This window comes from Trachurus japonicus, chromosome 19, assembly GCF_045865225.1.
Source record: "Trachurus japonicus isolate A0001 chromosome 19, Traja_1.0".
NCBI classification, from domain to species: Eukaryota; Metazoa; Chordata; class Actinopteri; order Carangiformes; family Carangidae; genus Trachurus; species Trachurus japonicus.
The window spans coordinates 8,877,181-8,899,456 of NC_140925.1; the positions used below are offsets into that span (position 1 = coordinate 8,877,181).

General features: G+C 42.1%; 2 protein-coding genes across 3 annotated transcripts in view; one reads left to right on the forward strand and one right to left on the reverse strand.

The window, feature by feature from the left end:
- Positions 1 to 477: 477 nt before the first annotated feature.
- Positions 478 to 17,572, reverse strand: c19h10orf90 (chromosome 19 C10orf90 homolog). The gene is made up of 11 exons (XM_085760738.1): positions 16,508 to 17,572; positions 15,634 to 16,411; positions 14,447 to 14,510; positions 12,037 to 12,128; positions 7,414 to 8,758; positions 5,695 to 5,847; positions 5,251 to 5,375; positions 4,772 to 4,946; positions 3,597 to 3,660; positions 3,069 to 3,168; positions 478 to 1,006 (listed from the first exon to the last, which is right to left on the reverse strand). The coding sequence occupies exons 2-11, from the start codon at positions 16,225 to 16,227 to the stop codon at positions 968 to 970; spliced, it is 2,751 nt and encodes a 916-aa protein (XP_085616864.1). The 5' UTR covers positions 16,228 to 16,411; positions 16,508 to 17,572; the 3' UTR covers positions 478 to 967.
- Positions 17,573 to 18,864: 1,292 nt separating this feature from the next.
- Positions 18,865 to 22,276, forward strand: part of dock1 (dedicator of cytokinesis 1) — a 181,537-nt gene continuing 178,125 nt past the window's right edge. For both annotated transcript variants that reach the window (XM_085760739.1, XM_085760740.1), the window contains exon 1: positions 18,865 to 19,067. In XM_085760739.1, the coding sequence (XP_085616865.1) occupies positions 19,025 to 19,067 (43 nt within the window). In that variant the 5' untranslated portion in view covers positions 18,865 to 19,024. The remainder of the gene's footprint in view (positions 19,068 to 22,276) is intronic.

The window sequence follows — 22,276 nt, forward strand, 5'->3', positions numbered from 1 at the left end:
CTGTCATCAGTGTCAAGTGATGGGGCCCTTGGTCATCAGTTTTGGCCATTTCCTAAAGTCAAAAGTTTCTAGGATGACATTTTTCATTTGCACTGTGACATAGAGCAGACAGTGAATCCCTGACTGTCTCTGTGTGTCTATACAAGGTTGCTCAACTTTTTTTTTCCTTCAACTTTTCTCCCTGTATTAAACCAAGCCCCCAGGCTTAGCAAGAAGGGTCATCCAGCAAGAGTGGAAATCAGTTTCCTGTCCTTTCCTATACCTTGAAAAAATTATATATTCTGACCAATACCCACTCCAAGTTAGTTTCTTAAGATTTATGGAGCCTTTATAGGAGGGGAGAGGTTTAATTGGTAACTAAGCATAGTGGACTTCATTTGGTTTTAGTTAACCCACTATTTGATGGCTAAACAAGAAAAAAAATCATACATAAGCATCTTTTGAAATATTTCCATTGCTTAATACATATATCTAAAACCCATTTCATCTATTTAAAGTTTTATCAAGAGGTATTTATTTATTTAAATGAATATGGAGAGAGGGAAGTTTTACCTACCATCTTTTGCAGGATTGGGAGATAGACTAGAATTGCAACTAGGACAGTTTAAAAGTCTTTTTTGTGTGTGTATCTACCAGAACATTTCTTTTTGAACAGAAGAGTCTTTTGGGATTGTAAAACCCCTTCAAAACATCAGAAAGTGATGTCAGACGACCTTCCAGCTTTTTGAAAGATTGGCATGTTCTTATATTTCAGAAAACCAGATGTTGAGCCCTGTAACACGAATGCAGTGGTTCATGACAGAAACAAACAGATGCTGAAGTTGAGGTAAGACTTGAGTTATAACATGACCCACACTGATACTTTAACTCATATTCAGCCCAGCCAAGAGGCAGAGTTCACCTCTCCTGTCTGTTATGCAATGATACAGGCTTTGTCATGTCATCATCTTCGTCCGTTGCCAATCTTTCAATTGTTGTTCCTTTGCAGGAGCTGATCCAACAACTTCTGAAAAAAAAGAGAAAATACTGAGATCACTGAAACAATTAGGACGGCTACAGATCACCAGTTCAGTACACACAAAAGCTCTGGGAGTGTTCTCCAGTCCTGGCAAACACACAAACACACACACATGCTCTTCAAGTCTCAGATGTGAACCACAGCCCTGTACAAAAAAAACAAAACAAAACAAAACAAAGGTGAAGCCCGGTCCCTGTTGTCATCTCAACAAACCCACCCACCCACACTCCAGCTCCTCTCTCAGGACCTGCTGGATCCTCTGGCAGGGCCCATCTTCCCTCTGTTATCTGCCACAGCAGCAGTGTGGGTGGAGCAGCTGTGTGTGGGCAACCGCTCCGTCTGCAGCTCCACTGAATGGTGGCACTGCACTGTAGCTGTCTCATGCCACTGAAGGGCCTTTTGTTCCTTGAGGGACACAGGCCTCATACTCGGAGCACAATGAGTCTGTTCACAGTTTTTTTTGTTTTTTTTTCTCCATAATGAGAGAGAGAGGGTGTTGGGTGCAGAGTGAACGCAAGCAACTACAATTACTCTAGCAGAAATAAAAAATGTTCCTTAGAGGACGATCATTATTGACCATAGTATTTAAAAAAAAAACACCCACACCCACTTCAAATGATGAGTTGCTTCTGAAATGTATTTTTAAGCTCAGCCTTTCTCATCCAAGCTGGTGCATTAAAAAAAAAAAGCAAACGTTTGGTAGCAGCGACCTCTAGTGGAAGAATGAACTCATTGCTCTAACAAAATTAATTTAATGTGGCTCCTTTTAGAAAGAAGCATAAATTACATTTGCATCATTACAACTTTACTGTCTATGAGTTTTCCCTCCAAAGTCACATGCAATCAGTCAAACATAACTTATATAACATGTTACTTGAAAAAAAGTAATGAAAAGATACTCCTGCACTCAGGGCCATTGCTAGGAATTCTGGGCCCCCTGAAAGAACACTAAAGTGGGCCCCTGCCCCCTGACTTTTCCACTTTTTTTCTTAGACTACGCACGTATTATCATTTTTTATTTAGCCTACTTTGTTTTGATGCTAATGCAGCATTACTATGAGTATTAGTCAGGGTCTTATGCAGAATAATTCAGTCATACAAAGATTAGACTACTGGGGTTTTTTGTGGGCCCTACTGGTCGCTGGGTCCCTAGAATTATCATCACCTTTCTCCCCTATACAACGGCCCTGCCTGCACTTCCAATGTTTTTGTTATTAATTTGTTGATAATTTGGTATAAGAAATATGTGATTGTGGCATTGATGTTGAACATCAGCTATACACCTGGACTACGTATATACTTCTGCTTCAGAGCGCCATAATAGCAGAATAAACACGAAGCTCTGGTGGATAAAAGAATGGATACTCCATGCCTCCCATCCACCCCCAGGTTTTTTTTTGTATGAACGTCCTTTAAATTCAACCTCGTGTGTCCCACTCAGTGCAAGTCTTTTCAATTAACCATAACAGAGTTGGTGGGCAATTTAAAGCCATTATTACTTTCAACAGCTGCACTGCTGCAAAGAGAGGAAAAGCTGCATTATTACGAAAGCCCTTTAGTGTTGGTCATTATTGCAAAATGTTTCACCCTTTGCAAGGTTTAATTGAGCTTGTAGGAGAAAGGTGTGTTATTAGTTGCTCAATTGCCTGTGGGTCATACACACAATTAATGTTCTGCGCAGTGTCTCAGGCAAATACTTGTTAACCGTGTGGAGAGCTGTTTCGCGGTTTGCCGTAGTCCTTATTTTCCATGTGTTTTGTGATTCAGTGCGTCACTTCTCTTTACATATTTATTCATACCAACGTCAAGGAAAGTACACTTGGCAGGAGCAAGGTCTCAATTTCAAAAGACGACAATGATGGAGCATAGGAATCGGTCTACATGAATATGATGTATACTTTCATGTACCGTCTGATATTTATACAGTTAACAGAAATATTCTAGATGTCTTTTGTATCATTCTGTATCCAGCAAATTCAGCCTGAAATATCTAGGCTTCACTTGTGTTATTCAATATTCTTCGCTATGCAAGAAAGACGTATAGAATCACCTTTTTGAAAAGTTCAACCCGTTGTCTGTTGGTTAAAGACACCTCCTTCTTCTCCTCCTTCTTCTCCTCCTCCTTTTTCCTCTTCACCTCTGCAGGTGGACTGTGATAGAATGAACATTCAGTGTTTTTTATAATTATTGGTAATGTTTGCTGATAAAGACAATGGCAGTTAAGGGATGATATTTCTTTAAAAATGACCATGCTGATTTATCTAACTCCTATCTTACACTCTATCAACTATATACAATAGTATATTCTGTATAAAGCTTAGTCAAACACATCTTCCTAATCATTGGGAGGATCTGCCAGGAAGGGAAAGCAAACAAGTGAGGCATGGAAAGAGGAAGAGATACAATTATAGAGCAAAAGAGTTGGCAGAGAAACAAGAGCAGCATATTTTGTAAGCAGATGTCATCAATGCAGGCTCTGCCTTCACATGAGAAAGTGATGCAAGAGATAAGAATGAATCGGCCCAGAGAGGAGAAGCATCTGACAACATGCCAAGGTGGAGAATGAGATGGAACTCACCGCTTGGATCTAAGACGCATCTCTTTCCCTGTAATGACTCTATCTCTGGGTTTGAAAAGGTTATCTGGACACATGAGCACATTCACACACACACAAACACACATCTGATTGAGTTGACAGCTCAAAAATCATTGCAGTATATCACTTTAGTTTTTTCTGCTCTTTGAAGAAACTGAATGTTTCCTCTCTCACAGAGAAGAAAGGGATCATATCTTCAGAAAGAATACACAAGATTATTTTTCAGTAAGTACATGAATTCTACCTCCACTATGTTCTTTTATGCAGTGTAATTTTATAGCAGCATTATGCAAGAACTGCAAGGGGCATTTATAGCAGAAAAAAAAAAATTGTGTCATCAGATTTATAAACACTGATGAAATCCTCAGTGAAATGATGTGACCTAGTCTAAATCTGTCACTTCCCCAGCTGTCCCTGGCCAACGGCTGGAGCTTCCTGTTGCGGCCAGTAGAGGGCAGAGAGAGCTGCAGAATCCCTGTCGCAAATCTTTACATTCTTTATCATCTGCTATGAAGCTTGGCACTCTGAGCGGAAATCTCATCAGACTGAACACTGCATCGAGAGCTTAATGACATCTGAAGGTCACACAAGTATCTCCACTGCTGGCAATCATCCTGAAAGCTTGTTATTCAATTGAGGAGCACTTGCATTTATATATATGCAATAAAGCCATTTGTTTCATGTCTTATCTCAAGTCCCTTTTATTTTATTTAGTTTTATCTTAAGCCAGCGTGCCATTTCACTCACCATACTGAATTTGTCTGTATATTCCTTGTTATTTTACATCTTTGTTTAGTTTTTCTTAGGAATTTTTGTAAAGTTTTTCCCATTCTTAATATGAAAAATAATAAAGTACAGACTCCTAATGTGATGTGTGCCTGTCATGGAGTTAGTTACCCTGTCTAAAACCCCTGATCAGTCCAATGTTGGGTGTCAGTGGGGAGTTTTGGTGGATTTGGCACCTCTTCATGGAAATGTGCTGCATAATTAGGCAAAATGTTACCTATCAGCAGCTTGAATCTAATTTAAAAAGAACACATATTGGCTGACAGCTAATTCCTGCTTCTTTATTCTGCATCTATGTGACAATAGCTACTGCAGCTGCACGGGCATGCTACAATGGATGAGACAGGTGAGCGTGGCTGCAGGTACAGTACCGTTCACAGCGGTAGGGCGGGCGCTGTGGTGAAGCCTCCTCTGCCTGGGGGCAGTACGTGACTGTGGGTCTGCTGACTGTGCCAGCTGCCTCCTTTCCTGTGCCCTTCGCTCCAGCTTTTGCACTCTGCCTTGGGAACGGCTGATGAAGTCTGGTCTGGACCTCTGCAGTGCCTCCTGACAAAACCAGAAACATGCTGAGCTTTCTCACCTCCAACTCCCACTCCCCCCCGCCCACAGGGTGTAGCCCTAGGGCAACCCCATGAAAAACTCCAATGCTGGTGGAAATGCGTCACTCCCTTTTTAAAAGGCATTGAAGTCTATTTCAGAGTTAAACCCAAGGAATCTGATAATAACAACATAAGAATTCCATCCAATCTAATATTAATGTATTTGCTCGACATTCGTATTTGAAGAATTCAATCCCCAACCTTTACTTTTTCGTTGTTTTATTAGCTGAAAAAATTGCTTCTGAACTCACCTGTAGAGAAACTGTTACAGGTGACCTTTCAGGGTCAGGACTCAGCGAGACGAATGCAGCACGGGGCAAGTTGCGATGCTGGACCAGGCTTTGATCACGGCGTGGCTTCACAGACGTATCTGTCACTACCAAGGCAGAGAAAATCAAATTGTTTGTGTTTCATTTACACCCGGCTTGGCTTCACATGCCTGACTGCAAAATGTCTGGTTGCTCAACAGCCCTCTGGGCCTGCCATGACATATTACTTCACAGCATGAATCAAACAGGCAGAGTATGTAAGAGCCAAGGTATTTCACTGTATCAGTATTGATCCACTCAAAGATGTGGCTCTAGAAACAAAGTGTCGAGCTTGCAACATTCTCAGGTGCTTGTAACAAAGATCAATGTTTTATGTAACTTGGGAAATAATGATTATGTATGAGGGGAGGACAGGGGTAATAATACCAGTGTTTCCCTGAGTTGGTGCGGCAGATTCTTTCTCAGGATTGTCCTTTGGTGTTTTCTTCTTGCTGAGTTGTCTTTGAAGTTTGATATTTGCAATGATCGCAGCTGCATTGAGCTTAAGCACCTCCTCTGGAGTCTGATCTGAGTGAGGATCTGGAAAGCAGGAGGGATTTGAAGCAGCTGAAGAGAAAGCAAAACAGTGAAACTTGGCATTTGGCTGCTGAAAACCACCAGCAGATTTTTTTTTTTTACATTATTTCATAATGGCCTGCCTCATCTGGAGGCTGACTGTATCAAACATTGAATTTAAATTATGTTGCCCCAGGCCTCGGTAATTAATTGATGACACTCTTAATGAATGTGATTAAAGAATAATTAATAATTTCACAGAGAGAAAAGGCATCATGAATGAAGAAACACAGCTCAGCAGAAAGTCTCCTTGGATTACTGATTCACCTGAATATGCAACAATCCCAACAGTCACTGTAGATGGACAACTGATTCAAACACTTTAAAAATCAAAGTTTCGGTCGCTTGTGAGGACGTCGTTCTAAAATGCACCCATTCAGAGCTGTAGATGTCAACCTGGACTTGATTCAGTTTAGACGACTGATGATTTGAGATTTGATGGTCGACAGTTTGGCTTCAAACTTAAAGCAAAAACATTTAAGTCCTAATTTTTTTAAATGCAGCAGCAATAAAAGAAAAATAACAGAGCAACAGTGAAGCCTTGAATGCCCCCACAACTTGCATATTTGATTATTTAGCTACTGAAATAACTTGTTCTCTGTTCTGTGAACAAAACACAGAAAGAAAGTCAAATGTTGCATCATTTTACTGGTAAACAATCCTGAAACCTGAAATCCTTTAACAATGAATAGGCGCTCTACTCATGAAGACATGTCGAGTGACTTGGACCAAAACTATTGAAAACAGCTCTTGATTCATGGAAACATAAGATTTGAAATCTTGGACGATGTGATTATTTACTTTTTGCCAATTGTTAAATGGTTGTAAATACATAGATTTAACAAGTCAAAGTGAACAAACCAGTCTCTAAGTTAATAGATGAGATTGCGAGACTGGAATTCCCACAATATACTGTAACTGTGTGAACAGATTTTAGTCTCCACAACATAATCACTGGAAAGAATCACACACATACACACAAATGTAAGAGCTGCATTGCAGGATCTGGATGCTAAAATTGATTCTAACACATCCTAATACTTTATTTTCACCATGTTTAGCAGCTTGTGATTCCTTCTGCCTCCCTTGTGCTGCTGGTGAAAAGGGGGGGACCAGAATAGATTATGCATGCAAAGAGATGCGTGGGAAAATGAAAGAAGGTGAAAATGAAAAAGTGTCAGCAAGGCGCCAGTGGGGGGGGGGCACCTCTGTGTCTCGCCGATGTTTTTAGACATCAGCGAAGATATCCGACCGGCACGAATGTCAATTGTGTTCACGGCTGGCAGATAAAGGAATCACCCCCAATACAATCTAATAAGACATCAAAGGTGAAAGACAATATGAAACCTGGGAGTTCAGCTCCAGAATGCTGGAGTGTGTGTATAATAACTTCCAAGCTAGAACACACACAAATGGCACAGAGGAAGTGTATATTTAGACATCGCCAATCCTTTGAAAAATGGAGATCAGAGACAAAGAGAGGCTGTGTGCAGACAAGAGGGCTGTCAGAGTGGGACAGAGAAACCTTACCCGGGGCCTTGATGAGAGTGAGACAGGGGGACGCTCTCCTGGCTGCATCCTCTGGCGGCTGGGAGATTTCTTTTTCGCCTCTGTTTGGCTTAGGGGTGTCTGCCACTAGCTGACCTGCTTTTTTCACCGCTGTTCCAGGGCTGATGAAACTACTGTCGGAGTTCACAGGGTTGATATTGGTCTCTTGTGGAAGCCCAAAGCTCCATTTCCTGGCAGCTGGTTGTGTCACATTCTCCTTGCTTGGCTCAGTGTGTCCAAACACATTGCCATAGCAGCTCAGTGGTCTGCGCGCCCTCTCCGATCTCTGTCCAACAGCTCGCGGAGAAACCTCAGAGGGAGCCGGGGGTGCCGCTATGGCAGGGGTGTTGCTCACGAAAAGGTTCAGAGTGGATCTGTGTAGAGCTCCGCCATTTCTCTCTGGATTTGAGGTGGATTGATGTGGCGTTACAGCAGTGTTTGGCCTCTTTGTGGAATCTGAATTGTGATATGAAGGTGCTGCAATGTGCTGTGAATGGTTTCCCTGGCTCCATGTGTTCCTCCTGTCCTTGAGCACTCCCTCTGTGTAGCTGTGTCTGTACTCTGGGTGCCTCGTGCCGGATGCTGCCTTGGCTGGGCTGTAGCTCTCCCTGCGTTCTGTCACTTTGATGATGGTAGCCTTTCTTCTGCGAACCACTGTGTCCAAACTGTGGCTAGCTGGCGGCGCACCTGTGCTCTCTGACATCACTCTTTGCTCTGTCACTTTGACAATAGTGGCCTTCCTCTGCACCATGACATGCCTGGAGTGTGGGTCCATGGGTAGGTGTGTTTGGGGCGGAGAGGCGGACTCGCTGGACTGGGAAGAGTGACTGCAGGTGTGGGAGCCTGGCAGACTGGCTGATCTGCTCACTTTCTTTGAGGAGATGGTGATGGAGGAAAAGCCGGCTTTGTTCTGCGGGATGAGCGTAGTCACGGCAGAGTTGGTCTGTATGTGTGACAGCTGTGAGCTGCTGTATGTTGCGTGCAGTGGAGCTGTTGCCCTTACAGGCTGGACACTGCCGGTCCTACGCAAAGGAGCGTGGGACTTGTATGTCTCTGTGCTGTTTGCCCCCTGCAGCAGAGTGTGTGGTCTGCAGGGCTCTGTCGAAGTCGCACGGCACAGAGGAGTATGCTTGAGGGGCTCTGTGCTGTTTGTTTTCAGCAGAGGGGACTTCCTGTTGGGGTCTGATTTGGTCCCTGGGGGGAGCTCGGTGGACTGACTACATCCAGGGGAAGCTGACACCCTGACATTATTCCAGCCTCTCCTCAGAGACTGCCAGCTCACAGGTCTGTCCCCTTCGTTAGCAGGAAAGCTTTGTTTTTCTGGCACCTACGGCATGAGAACAACAGAGATTTTATGTGATAACGATCCATAATTATGCATGGAAACCCCATCCCACCATGCTCTTGTCTCATGGTAAATGCTTTGTCATTAATCAACACAATAAAACACATGTATATTCATCTTGCCAATTTAGGCTGCTGTTTTCAAGCAGCAAATACAGAAAACAGAGCAAAATCTCATTTCATACAGCATGAGATATTGACAAAATGACACCTCTCCGATGTTACATTTCAGCAGCAGGTCAGCTGTCTTTCTTCGGGGCTTTGCTGTTTGTTCTTTAGTCAGATGACTCTCCCCATGGTTGACACAGTGAATGCCCCGGTAGCAATGGAAGTAGCAGCAGGCAAAGCCAGCACACAGCGTGACTTATCCCTCACAGAATAACAATGAGACTCTATCCCCAATAGAAAGTGAGAAGTGAAAAAGCAAAGATTCTGGTCCTTGAGCTAGAGGATTCTGATGGTGTTTATGGAGCATGGAGAAACACTGATGTGTCCCTGCTGTAATCGCCAGCAGGTTTACGATATGACCTCCCGGATACCTCATTTATCAATGTTGCACAAACCATTCCAGCAACCATTTCTAACCAAAGTGTGAGATCAGGCTATTTGTATTTGTGAGTTGTGAATGTGTTTACTGTATGTGTCATCACAGCACTGACTATGCTTTTGCAGAACACCTTCTGGTCTAAGTGCATAGCTGCTATTCACCAAGAAGAAAAATATTTACTATATACTGTAGATACATACTGCAGTAGTCCACTGACAGCTTTCCTTTCTCATACTATGGTCACATACAGTACATGCACAAATCCACACAGAATAATTAAAAATCAGACGAACTTTTGTCAATTGGAACAAAATTACCACAATTATTGGAATTTATGCCTATATGCAATTGTCAAGTCAAAGCTAACATACATCGTTTGTGATCTGAATTTTTATTTCATGGGCACATGCTGCATTAGGCAGGTGACATTATTCTTAAAGAGCACACTGGCATTTGTGATAATCCGGAAAGCATCAACCATATGTCTTCCTGTTGATGAAATCATTTCTTCTTCTTCTTCTTCTTCTTTTTTTCTTTTCTTTTTTCTTTTTTTTAAATTTCAGTGACGTTTGTCATTCCAGTTGGGCACAATTTATACTGTAAGTTTTGACCAATGAGGTCAGTTGTGTATCTTTTATATTGTTTCCTTAAGGGGTATTTGTGGGTTTTCTATAGCACCAGTAGTGATTGACAAGAGCTCTGACCATCTAGAAAATACAAGAGGTTATATTTCACCCTCTCAGCAGCACTACATCTTCAGGGCAGATTTGACGCTGCAATGAGTCACTAGCCTACTGGCGAGTGATGATGAAGGGCTGAGTTAGCAAGCCGGTTAGCGTGCTAACTTCAGTAGAACAAGAGATAAGCAAAATTTGATGCTGAACTTGCAATATTTCTCCTAGACTGGTAAGTTAACAACTGCTAATGTTAGCTATGCAGCATTGTAGCAAAACTTACAAATAGATCATTTAACTATTAGCAGAAGTAAGCAGAATTTTGTGTTAATATAAGTCTTAAATAGTTATATCATCCCACAGCAATCACTTACATAGAGTGTTTGGTCTGAAACACGGGTCTGTCAGTCACTCTGCTCTGCTGTAAACCGAGGAGAAAACTTTCCTTGTATCCTACAACCTTTATCCAATGAGGAGAGAGAACGGCATAAAGGGCTGTGTGTGCAGCCAAGGGATGCGCGTGAATGTGGTGACGTAGGGACGAGGACCAATAGATCCATGACGAGGGCGGGGACTGCTAACTCCATCGGCTGACAAGAAGTTAGCCGAACAGCCGGATCGCTTACTTCTGCTTTAAGATAAAACTCTTACAATCTAAAAAGTTTTTCATCTTTGATTCATTGTCACTAATTTACTCTCATAGATAAGTATCTTTTTATAAAATATATGAATATCTATTGGCATAAATGTGACTCTTGTCTTCACATAAATGTGAAAGGGCCCAGGTGTCCAGGAAGCCCACAAAATAAAACTAAATTATTAGTGTTGATAAATGAGGCCCTTGTTTTGTGAGTGTCCTACCAAGCCAACACTCTAACGCTCTAAATCAGGGGTACTCAAATACATTTTTCGAAGGGCCAGAATTTTTCTTAACAGACACCTTGGGGGCCGCACATTCAAATAGGCCTAGATTGAAATTAAATTCACCTTTTTCGTCTAATAATTTAAATATTTTTTATTTTACTTGTAAGCACATAATTTTTATTTATACACTTCATGGTGTTTTGTATGATATAAAATGAAAAATCTTGACATTGTCATATCATCATTTACATATCATGCTGGAGCTTTACACTGCTGACTTGTATCCTCAGACATGCCCTGTGATTTTCAGCTTAAATATGAAAGGAGGCTGACCATCACAGGACATCTCTGACTCTGTTCTGAGGATACAAGTCATTGGTCCTGAAATGTGTTTCTCTTCTATAACACACATTCTACATCTCGGAGGCGACGTCTTTCCACACACGGACTTCCTTCACCTTTCAAACGAGGCAGAGCTCAGTGGGAAACAGTAGGAGACACAGGCCGATGGAACCGGGACACAACACCGGGGGAGAAGCAGGTCGTGCAGCTGTGCACCGCTGACGTGCACGAAAAAACAATTGCGTCTCATCAAATGCGCGCGGCTACGGCTTTTGAGTTGTGAGCGTGCATGAGTCGCGGCTACATTGAATGGGTTTGAGCGCGCGCAAAAGACGCTTCATCTGAACGGCCCCCCATGCACGATGCACACACAGTTGAACCAAGACGGCGGTGAAAATCACCCACGGTCTCTGCAGACAGGCAGGGAAAACCCTGCAGTCCAGCCCGCTCCCCAAACACTCGCGCATGGTGATTTGGGTTCGTCAGCGTTTCTGTATCCCAGTGCAGCGCCTCACAGGCACACACAAACGCTCCGCACGTGTTTCTATGTCCCAGCGCATTGACTTACAGGCGCACGGAGCCCGAAAATACAGTATACAGTAATATGTAAACTAGTAGAACTCAGTCGCGGGCCTGATTGGAAGGTTCGGCGGGCCGGATGCGGCCCGCGGGCCGCCTATTGAGTACCGCTGCTCTAAATCTATCACGGTTAGAAACCAGACACACAGGCCCACGGTAAGGTAATGCAAGCATAATACAATTATTAGAAGACATAATTTGAACTCAGTGTCAAGGCATAAAACAATCATAGGTTATCAGAAATATATGAGTTACCTGTTTAAAACTGCGGGAGCCTTGGTCAGCTGTCTGCCATGTCTTCACACCCAAAGCACTGGAGCTGGTGTGACGTCCCCCCAGCTCTCCATCTATGTATCAAGGCAAAACAAACCATCCAGTGTCACATTCCTCATAAGACATGCTCTTTCTCTCTGTCTTCTGACACACACCCACCCACACACACCCACACACACTCTAACACAAACAAGGCAGACATCCCTTTGACTGTATGACAATGTTGACACTGTCAATAATTGACGTTGGCACTGTAAAGTGAATCTAGGAGCCACTTCTTTGCCGTCTCTGGGGACACAGCAACTTGGCTGGTCTGCCTCTCAGCCCTGACTGATACTCTTATTGCCACCCTGACTGCCTGCCTGGCTGCATTTCCACCTGCTGCTGTTACCATGGTGACAGGCTCTCACTTTGGGATAACCCTTCAATGCTGTGCGGATAATCCATGGTGTTTTTCCGTTTTAAGGGAGAAAACAAGAGACGAGGCGAAAATTGCACCACTCTGCAAATGTGATTACAGCTGAAAAACAAGAGAGAAATGTGTCTTTAGAGGTGTATTTAGAGACTCCTGACACATTGTTTCACCTGCTGTCACCTTGTCCATGAACCAACTTGTTGGCCCCCTGAAAGACCTTCTCTCATTACCTCTGCTGGCTGTGCTCAAATTATCTTTTTCTTACCCCCTGAATCAACAGCTGACCTTAATCCCAGAGGAAAATAAAGAACCAAGGCCATATGGCAAATACTCTCTCACGTCCCCACCCTCCCAATTTATTCCTCATCCTCATGAGTTTTATCTAAATAGTAAGTGTGAGCAGAGTGAAAATTGGTCCGCCTGTCCAAACATGAAGGCCCTTGGAGCACAAGATCCAATTTTATTATCATTTGCTCATTAACATCAGACCATTTTAAGTTTGTTAAATGTGACTTTTATGGAGGGAGAGGGCACTAAGTGTCTGCAATGAAAACTCAAGTCTGATTAAAACTTATTTTACAAGGGTTGTCAGCAACAACCAGCAAGAGAGGGGAGAAAAAAAGTCAGGAAAAGAATGACAAAGAGCGGGGATAATTTGCTAGCTGGGGTGTAACTGAGTCAATTCTTGTTGGAATAAAACTTCTGATCGTTTCATTTGGTTGCAGACAGGGAAATGTGGATGTAAATGTACTGACGGCTGAGCGAAAAGCAACTGGCATCAAAACAAAACATATTTGGAAGCGGCACTGCATAGAGATTTTTGTTTTTTTGTAGATTATTTTTCTCCAGCTTGTTGCAGGGATCCAGCCACAGCCAATTTGTGCCCAGACACCTGCATTGTTGTATAACTGTGAAGTAACTGAAAATATGAGTATTTATGGCCCCATTTGATTGACTAGCAAGAGATTTATAATTGATGTCACAGCATGACTGGAAATATTGTGTGTCAAATTTAAAAACAAAGTCATTTTCCTTCAATTATTCTTTTATATGTCGATCAGAGGTCATTGAGTTTATAATGTGTATGCTTGATAAGGATTGGTTAAGAAAAACAATCCTATTTATATTATAAACCACATGATAGTGGTAAATAATAATATGCTTCTTAAGACACCTACTCTTTCTGTCAGAGTTCCAAGCTGCCATGGATGAATTGCTTTGATATCTGCAAGCAGCCGCAGCCTTGCCAAGATAATCTATGTATAAACAAGGAGAAGGCTGAAAGATCAAACCTCTGATCAAACCCAGAGAGTGTGGGGCTGCAATGTTCAAACATTAACAGGGCACCTTCTCCAGCCAATCTGCATCTCTTCCAACCTTTCTGCCTCCCATTTCCCGCCCCTTGCATTATCTTATTTGCCAGCATTACAGACCTAATAGCACTCATTTCCTTTATGTGCAGTCTTGCCAGAATAGCACGGCACAACCGTCAAGATCACTTGTACTTGAAATTGACTTTGCTTATGTGGGGGTTGTTTAAAGTGATCATCCAGTCAGTCATTCTGGAACGTCTGAAAAAGGACAGGGGCAACACTGCTGCAAGAAGCTGATTAGAGGCAGGTAAACTGTGTGGCAACTCAGCCCTGAAATAAGCTCTTGTTCTCCCTCTAGCTCACCCGGCCCCCGCAGTTACCTCGTGGCCAAATTTGTTCTCGCACTGATCAGGCACTAAACATCAATTGAAATGGAACCTTTGTGTATGTCTGTGACTTTTTGTGTTGTGCAAGAGAGTCACTTTATGTTTTTAACTTCGGTTTGATGTATTGCTTTAAGGTAAAACTCCTACATAATGATCACACTTGCAAAATGTGTGCATTTCTTGGGCGGTATGAAGGTATTTTCTTACTAAACTCTGCTGTAAACTGTAAGACAAGTAACATTAAAGTGATAGACCAAAACACCACTGTCAATACATACCCTGTATCTTGGGAGTGACTTGATTCTTCTGAAATGTTGGAGTGATGGGTTGTCTTAGTTTTACCTATCCAAAAAAACAAACAAACACAAAGGTCAGAGTATGATTTTACAAAAACTGGTTCACCTTTTTGCCCAGAATTAGATGAGAAGATTGATTACCCTCTCATTTTTGTAAGAAAAAGCTCTTCTGATATTAGCTTAGCTCTTACACAGACTGAAAATGGGAGAGAAAAAAACAAAGTGTAGCCCTATAAAAAAAGATTAGCTTAGCTGTTTATGCTAGTTTCCGCTCTTTAGGATATTTTATGGACATGAAAGTGGTATTCCCAATGTTTTCTATCACTACTTCAAATCTGTAGGTCATAAATATATAAATATAAAACAATTTACCTAACTGAATGTGAAAATCCCCCCCAAAAAAATCTCAACACTGACTTGACTTTTTCTTTCAGTGTCATAAGGGAAGGGATGCACTTAATGCATCAGTTCAGTGAAATCTCTCATAGGCCCACAACACAGCAACTTATTGATTCCGAAGTCATATTATCAGTTCACTGGATAATACTCTCATTGAATTTTCTCTGTACATTGACTTGTATCCTCTCAGGGCACAAGGCTCAATCTCTGCCACCACAGCTCCAAATGAGTTGTAAACCTTTCGAGAATGTGTGGAGTTCCTGCAGAGTAAGCTGTTTCAAAGGATGCCAGAGCTCTGCCTGTTCTCCCCAGGTGACTGGGACTTGACTACAAATGGCTCTCTGTGGCTCTGTGTGTGTTTTAGTCTGCCTTACCTAGCACTATGCACCATCACCTCCATTACGCAGCACTTTAATTTCAGACTTGCAGAGCTTACACTGTCTCACTAACAAGTAAGAATCACAGTCACACAGCCTGAGAGGATGCCAGGGCCAAATCCAAGTTAAATTGGTCTGCAGTCTTTGCAAAGGCGTATTTTAAAAGGGTGATGCCCTAAAGAACAGACACAAAAGTTGTTCTACAAGGTTTATCTGAAAGGGAAATTCTCAGAGCTCCAAAAGAAATCTTCCATAAGACAAGCGAGACCTAAGACTGCAATTTTTGTAACATAAAAAAGAACATAACTTTGCAGGAATTATTGTATCATAGAATGTTTTGTTAGAAAACTTTATGAAATATGCTTAGGCTTTGTAAGATGTCATGTGTTTTACCTGGGCAGCAGAGTGGTCCAAAGACTGATTTTTGTTGCAAGCATCAGCCACCATCATCACTCTTCTTTGGACTGGCAGCCACCCAATTTTAACTGGAGAAAGATAACTGAGTTGAGGCTGCTCCTTCCTTGGGGCCTGCATGATATGAGCTCTCTCCCAGCTTCCTTTGCACTCTAAAGGAGAAAAACATCCAGTTTGGAGGGACTCCTGGCTGCCCAGTGAACTCTCATCATAGAAGCTGGGGCTCCCACATGTAGACGAACCCCCGCTGAAGGATGGAACTTGATGTCTCCAGGTACGTCCAGTTTGCTCTCTGTTAAGGGCTGGCATGGATGTGGTACGATCATTAAAAACCGGAGCATGATCCTGAACCGGGGCTCTGAGAAGGTCACTCTGCATCCTCTGTAGGTGTTCCAACCAACTGTCCAGCTGGCCTCCTTCAATGGCGCTCTGAGGCCGAGGTGCACGCGGGGGGCGAGAAACACGGGGCTCAAACTCCCCCTCAGACATTAAGCTCTCCCAGTAGGACTCATCTCCTGATCTCCTCCAGCCCGGAGCTCTTCGTAGGTGGGCAGCTGGCCTGCGGAGAGTCATCTCTCTGGATCTCAGGTAACCACTCACAGCTCTCGAGTTTCTGCTCACAATAACAGCTCTTTACAGGGGAGGTATTAATGAGAATCCCCTGGCTCAACTGGACGTCTTACAATGAAGCATGCCAGAAATGCACTGCGCAGAATTAGCAGCCACAAGAATGCTGGAGGTCATCTTTGTTTCAGATCTGTTATGACAGGGTATGAGAGTACAGTTACACATAAGAAATAGGTGCCAATTATTATTATTTCATTCCACTGGTGGTGCTCATACTATTACTTACCAGTTGTTGACAAACCATCCTTTTTCACTTGCTTCCACTGCTCCTTGGCTGAAGTAAACACTCTCTGTCTTGATATAAACTAGGTGCTAGTGGGTACTGTCTCCAGTCAGGCATGTAGCAATGTGAGGGATGCTTTGGCGAACAAAAGAGTTACTGAGAGCACAAGGGCTGAACATCCAATGCAGGGAGGGAGATGGGAAGAGACAGAGGGCTGAGCGGGTTACAGGAAAAAAAAAAAAAAAACACTTGTGGATGCAGAGCTTGACGTAACAGCATCTCCATCTAAACAAAGACCATCATTAAGATTCACCATTTTAAGTACGAAACCGTCTAATTTTGGGTTTATTTATCAGACGTACCCTGCAATGTTTGAAAGAACAGTTCCAACTTGGTGACACTCAGGCGTCCTTAGAAAAGATAGAGCATCACTAATGAGCAGATTATCCATGTTATTCCATGACTCACTTGCTGCTTCAGAAATGGTCTTTGTTGAATTCCCCGTGTTTCTGCTCTTCCCTGTGATCTCGTGGTTGGTGGCTGATGATGAGGCGTTACTATCCTCAAGCCTCTAACCAAGCCATGTGACTTTAGCAAGGCTGTCTTAAAAAATGGGCCAGTGTCCTCTTGGATAAGTAACTGTGACCCACATGATGTCTCACAATGCATGAGTGAAGGGTATTTACACGACGGGAGAATTTGCTTAAAGCTGGAGACAAGATCCTGCTTCAGATTTTATTTATAGGCAGTTAAACACAGATCTACAAAGATACAACGTCTTTCAAAAAAGAACTGGCATTTGCTTTGATGTTTAATGAATTTCAGTGTTTCTCAGTGGATTAACAGTCCCCAGATGTCTTTCAAAGTAACTTCAGTCTCACTTGGTGGAATAACATTTTGTGAATGTCTTTCAAAGACAGAGATAAGACAGAGCTATCTTAAATATCAATTGCTGTGACCTGCTTTACGACACCTTATCAAGCTGAGAAGCTACATGCAAAAGGAATATGCAATGATGTAAAGCAATTTGCATCTTTTTGCCTGCTCGCCTGAGAGATAACATGAAATCCAATCAAAAACTCAACTGAGCGAGGATAGAGGTTCAAAAGAGGTATAGGTTCTTGTGAGAAAAAGTTTTAAAGGGGCGGCACCCTCTGCTGGCAGTACTCCAACACGACAAGGAGTGAACCCAGAGGAGGACAGGGCATGGAGGTCACTGAGGGACTTTTCTGAATGCCATATAGGAGGATACAACATTTGATGAATAGAGATGAGCAAATTGAGACATGTGCACCAGGTGCATCCTTGTAATGTATTTTATTTACCACCTGCAGCTCTGAGAAACAATTCTCATCAGCTCAGTACATCACTGCTCAATGAAACTGGCTAGCTAGTGCTCCTATAATCACTCAGCAGAAAGGAAGTGGACATAGACCACAAACAATGTTCAGCAGACCCCTCTCAGTCAGCTGTGTGTCTTTTTAGCGTGTTGCAAAACCACAAGGTCAAAAAAACACATACTTCATGTTTATTTACAGCAATACATCTATGATACTAAAATAAGTTAAAACTGTCTTTGTGTAATTTGTATGGTCGTATAGTAATTCAAAGTGGTCAAGGAAGAAATGTGTAGTTTTTTCCCCTTACATAAAAGAAAGTTGTATTCAAAATATAACACATTTATTAGTATTTTGCACTAGTCTCTTCCTTATCTGTATGTTTACTATTGAAATCACACTTCTATTTTATTTTTTATCATGACCTTCAGTATATCAGTCCTTGGCTCTGTGTTTTGGATATCTGTGTTTATGTGAAGGTTTCTGTGCAAGTATTTTATAAAACCAAACCAAATCATTTCATTTGCCATTTATTAAGATTCATATTTGTGTGAAGTGTTGGTAAAGTTTATAAGAGTTGTAAAATATGAGGGGGAAAAAATGCCATTAAGTCTTCCCTGTATCTTTGTGTATTGTCTGTTGGGAACAAACGACTCACCATGTGGATTAGTTCCTTATAACAATAGAGATACTTTATTGATCCTAAAGGTAATTCAAGTAGGGTAGCAGGCACACATAATAATAATAATATCAGATAATGGTAGAGCAAAAATAAAACAGAAATAAGAAAAATATACACACTAATCAATATGTTGTGATAAAATAATCCAATTAGAATAAATAGAAGAAACAGTAAGATAATAAAAACACAATATATAACTTTTTCTGAATTTACAGTCAACTTTTCGCCATTATAAAACTTTTCATCAGTGCTGTAGTCTCCGCCTCAGTGGAAGCAGCAGTGGACGTTCAGCTGTATGAACGCCTACAGGGTGAAAAGGTTGTGGTCCCTTCCTCCCCCTTGCGGAGCGTCCTGTCACCGGTGGAAAATGGCTGCTCGGAGTAGCTCCCCAAAGCTCAGAGAAAAGTGAAGAAAAAGTCCACACATTAACAAGCGGAGGTCACGGCGGGACCTTATTTAACAGGCGAAGCGACGACTCCGGGGGAAGCCTCGACACTGAGAATGTCTCGCTGGGTCCCCACCAAAAAGGAAAAGTATGGTGTTGGTACGTAAGAAAACTCGCATGCTCCATCGCTAGCTCGTCCTAGCTCTGTGCTCTCAGATTGCACAAGTTTGGGAAGGATTGTTTTGAGAAAGCGACCGGCTGTTTTTGCCTCCCCGCGTATTGCTGTGTAGCGGACTCTGGGGGTTAATTTCCCTTTTAAAGCGGGTGTGCAAATGTAAAGTACGGGCAGTTTTGCAGGCAGTTTGCATGAAACGCAAAACAAGGAATGTGTGTCTTTTGTGAGGAAGAGGGCTGTGTGTGTGTGTGTGTGTGTGTGTGTGTGTGAAAGGATTGGGAATTGTTAGAGGCGCGCCTAGTTGTAGCGCTGTTTCCTGTGTTATGGGGCCTTCGCTACAAACTAACCAGCTACTAACAGGCTACGCATGACTTGTAACTGTTTAGTTTGTTAGTTGTTCGCGTTTATTGTCGCGTCTTTGACACATGGACACGCTTCACTGTCGCTTTATTTATTGACACTTCTCCCCTCCAAAAAGTCTTTGAAAGCAAGCGGTCTTACCTGGAAACACAGTCCTGTTTTAGCCTCCACTCTCTCCCCCTCTTTCTCTCCTTCAGGGGGGTTTTTAACAACACAGAACGTAGACCCTCACAAAAAGTGCCCGGAGCCCAGTGTTACTGACTTTATACTGAGAGATTTAATTAAAAATACATTCTCATTTCAATGTATACTTTATAGAAGTGACATGAATATTGATGAAAACACGTCTCAACTTAATATCCTACTCTCAGCTTTACTGCATACATTTGTATGTTTTCCTATTATGACTTAAGACTTTTATTTGGCTGCTAATAAACCATTTGATTTTAAGAGCCTCTAAAAATTTGCATTAAACCACATTTGCTGATGTATGGGCCCACAATCTGTGACTACCTATGGCACTAGGTGTAATATTTGAATACATTTCCATAGCTGTTTACAAGTGCAGATAATACACTTGATTCAGGACTACTTTTTGTAGTATCACTTGAATGATTGATGGGTTGTATAGATAAAAAGGGGAAACCTCATAAACCACCATGAGGAAGGCAAGATATCCAGGAACCTTTAAAGTGTGCTATATTAGAGAAGAGTTGGGTGATGGGTATTGGGCAGTGTGAAATATGAGAGTAACAGTCTGGCTTAAAGACCATTTTGCTACACTTGAATGACTTAAATAATAGCATAATGGATCTAATCCTGAATTTTCTGGGGATCCCCCAGAACATCCTGGTTCTGCTCTGTCAGTAATGTAGCAAATGCAGTTTCCAGAAGAATCTGGTTTCACGACAGCGCATTGTTATTTTTAATGTGTGTAATGTGCCCTGCAACATGAATACTGATTCCCGCCCCTGTTTTTTTAACATATGTCCATTAGAGGGTCTGAGGGCTCACAGCTGAGTGAGAAAGACTAATGCTGACTGATGGACAAGTTCAGTGGGTTATACCAAAGCTTTGATTGGCATCTCACACTACAGCTCCCAAATGAGCTCTGTTGTTTTCACTCCAATCCAGCCGATATGAGCCTGTGGTTTGTGCATGTGTGTGCGTGAAAAGTTTACTATTGAGATGGTAATGATTGCTCCAACATATTCTCAAAGCATCCATGAGATGTTGAAAGTCAAGGTTCTTCAAAAATCTTGGAGAAAAGTCTCATGGGCCTCGCCGGATCCTGGAGTGAATGAGTCATTAGTAGAAAGAGAGGCAGCTGCCACATCACTGTTGCAGAGGATTGGTGGGGTGCACAGCCATTGCACTTTTAATACTTCATGTGTTGACCAAGTAGCACTAATGAGCGCTCTGTGAGACCTCTTACGCTGGCAGCTTTCACTGTGAACCTATTTCTATTTCAGCAAAACTTTTGTCATACCAGCATTAACTGCTCTGGTAATGGCCCCGTGGCTTTATTAACGAATATAGGAAAACCGTCTCCTTCAGTCTTTTCACAGCAGCATTAATAATAAATGCCACTGTCTTCCTACATATTGCATAGCAGTGATTTAAAAAAAAAAAAAAAAAAGGAAAAAAAAAAGGATTTAGTTACCATGCAGGGTGGTTCACATCACAGCATTTGGATAATTGTTTTGATAAGGCTGTAGGTAGTTATTATAGTTTGCGGTTTTGGTCTTAGTTTCGGTTTCAGAAACGTCACACTGCTAACCTGTACTGCTCTTATTTTGGAAACGTGTTTTTAATGCGTTTGGAATCCTTCAACAACACTAATAGTTTATACACAGTTGTTAGAGATATTTGACTAGCCTGTGTTATTAGCTTGACTTTCTCCTCTAAAAAACTTCTTCAGTCCCATTGGCATTGTCAGAGGGCCGGCCATCAGGCTGGATTTAACCTGGATCGTCTGTTTAATTGACAGAATACATTGACATTTACATGGCAGTCACATACAAATCAAACTATTGACAAACTGTAAATGGAAGTTCAGCTTTCGGGCTCATTCCTGGACTTCACTCTTTGACCCATGTTCATATCATAAAGATGGAGTAAGGTGATAGATTTGTCATATCTCTCCTGACCTGAAGCTAATTACATTACATAGTTCTTTTCTTGTCAAATACCAACCAGCCTGGCATAAATCAAAGGGATCAGGGGTTTGAAAGCCTGGTTATTCTTATGGCATCTCACAAGTGATTTAACAAGGCCTCAGGGAAATGTTTTTTTTTTTTTTAGCTGTCTCCCAGTTCTGTGATGAATTAACCAGAAATACTTTTTGATGCTAATATCAAGTGTTGTCTCATTAATTCTGTTTCATCGTCTGTTCCTTGAGAGGAAACTTCACAGAGCCGTGGTCGTAGAAGGTAAACCAGGGAACTCTAAGCAACAGGATTATTTTCTAGATCCACACATATCTATTGAGTCTTAAGCATAAATTGCCCACGGGAGCATGTGCTGTCATGAGAAATGTTTCCACCCACCCCTTGTTGGTCCTCTTTTTGTAATTTTGCTAACACAGAAAATGCTATGATTGTTCAGAAATGCATTTGGACAACTTTTCTTTCTTTTTTTTTTCTCCCGCATCCCTGTAGTTGCAGGTTTGGGTGGTGAGAGGAAACGTTGCTTCCTGTAGGTCAGATCACAGACTGGCAGCTTATCTAAAGGGACAATTGAACACACACACACACACAGTCACACACATGGAGCGAACTCTAAACTTTAGCTCTTCTGTGGCTATGAAATCATATTTTTAAACCGTTGTGTG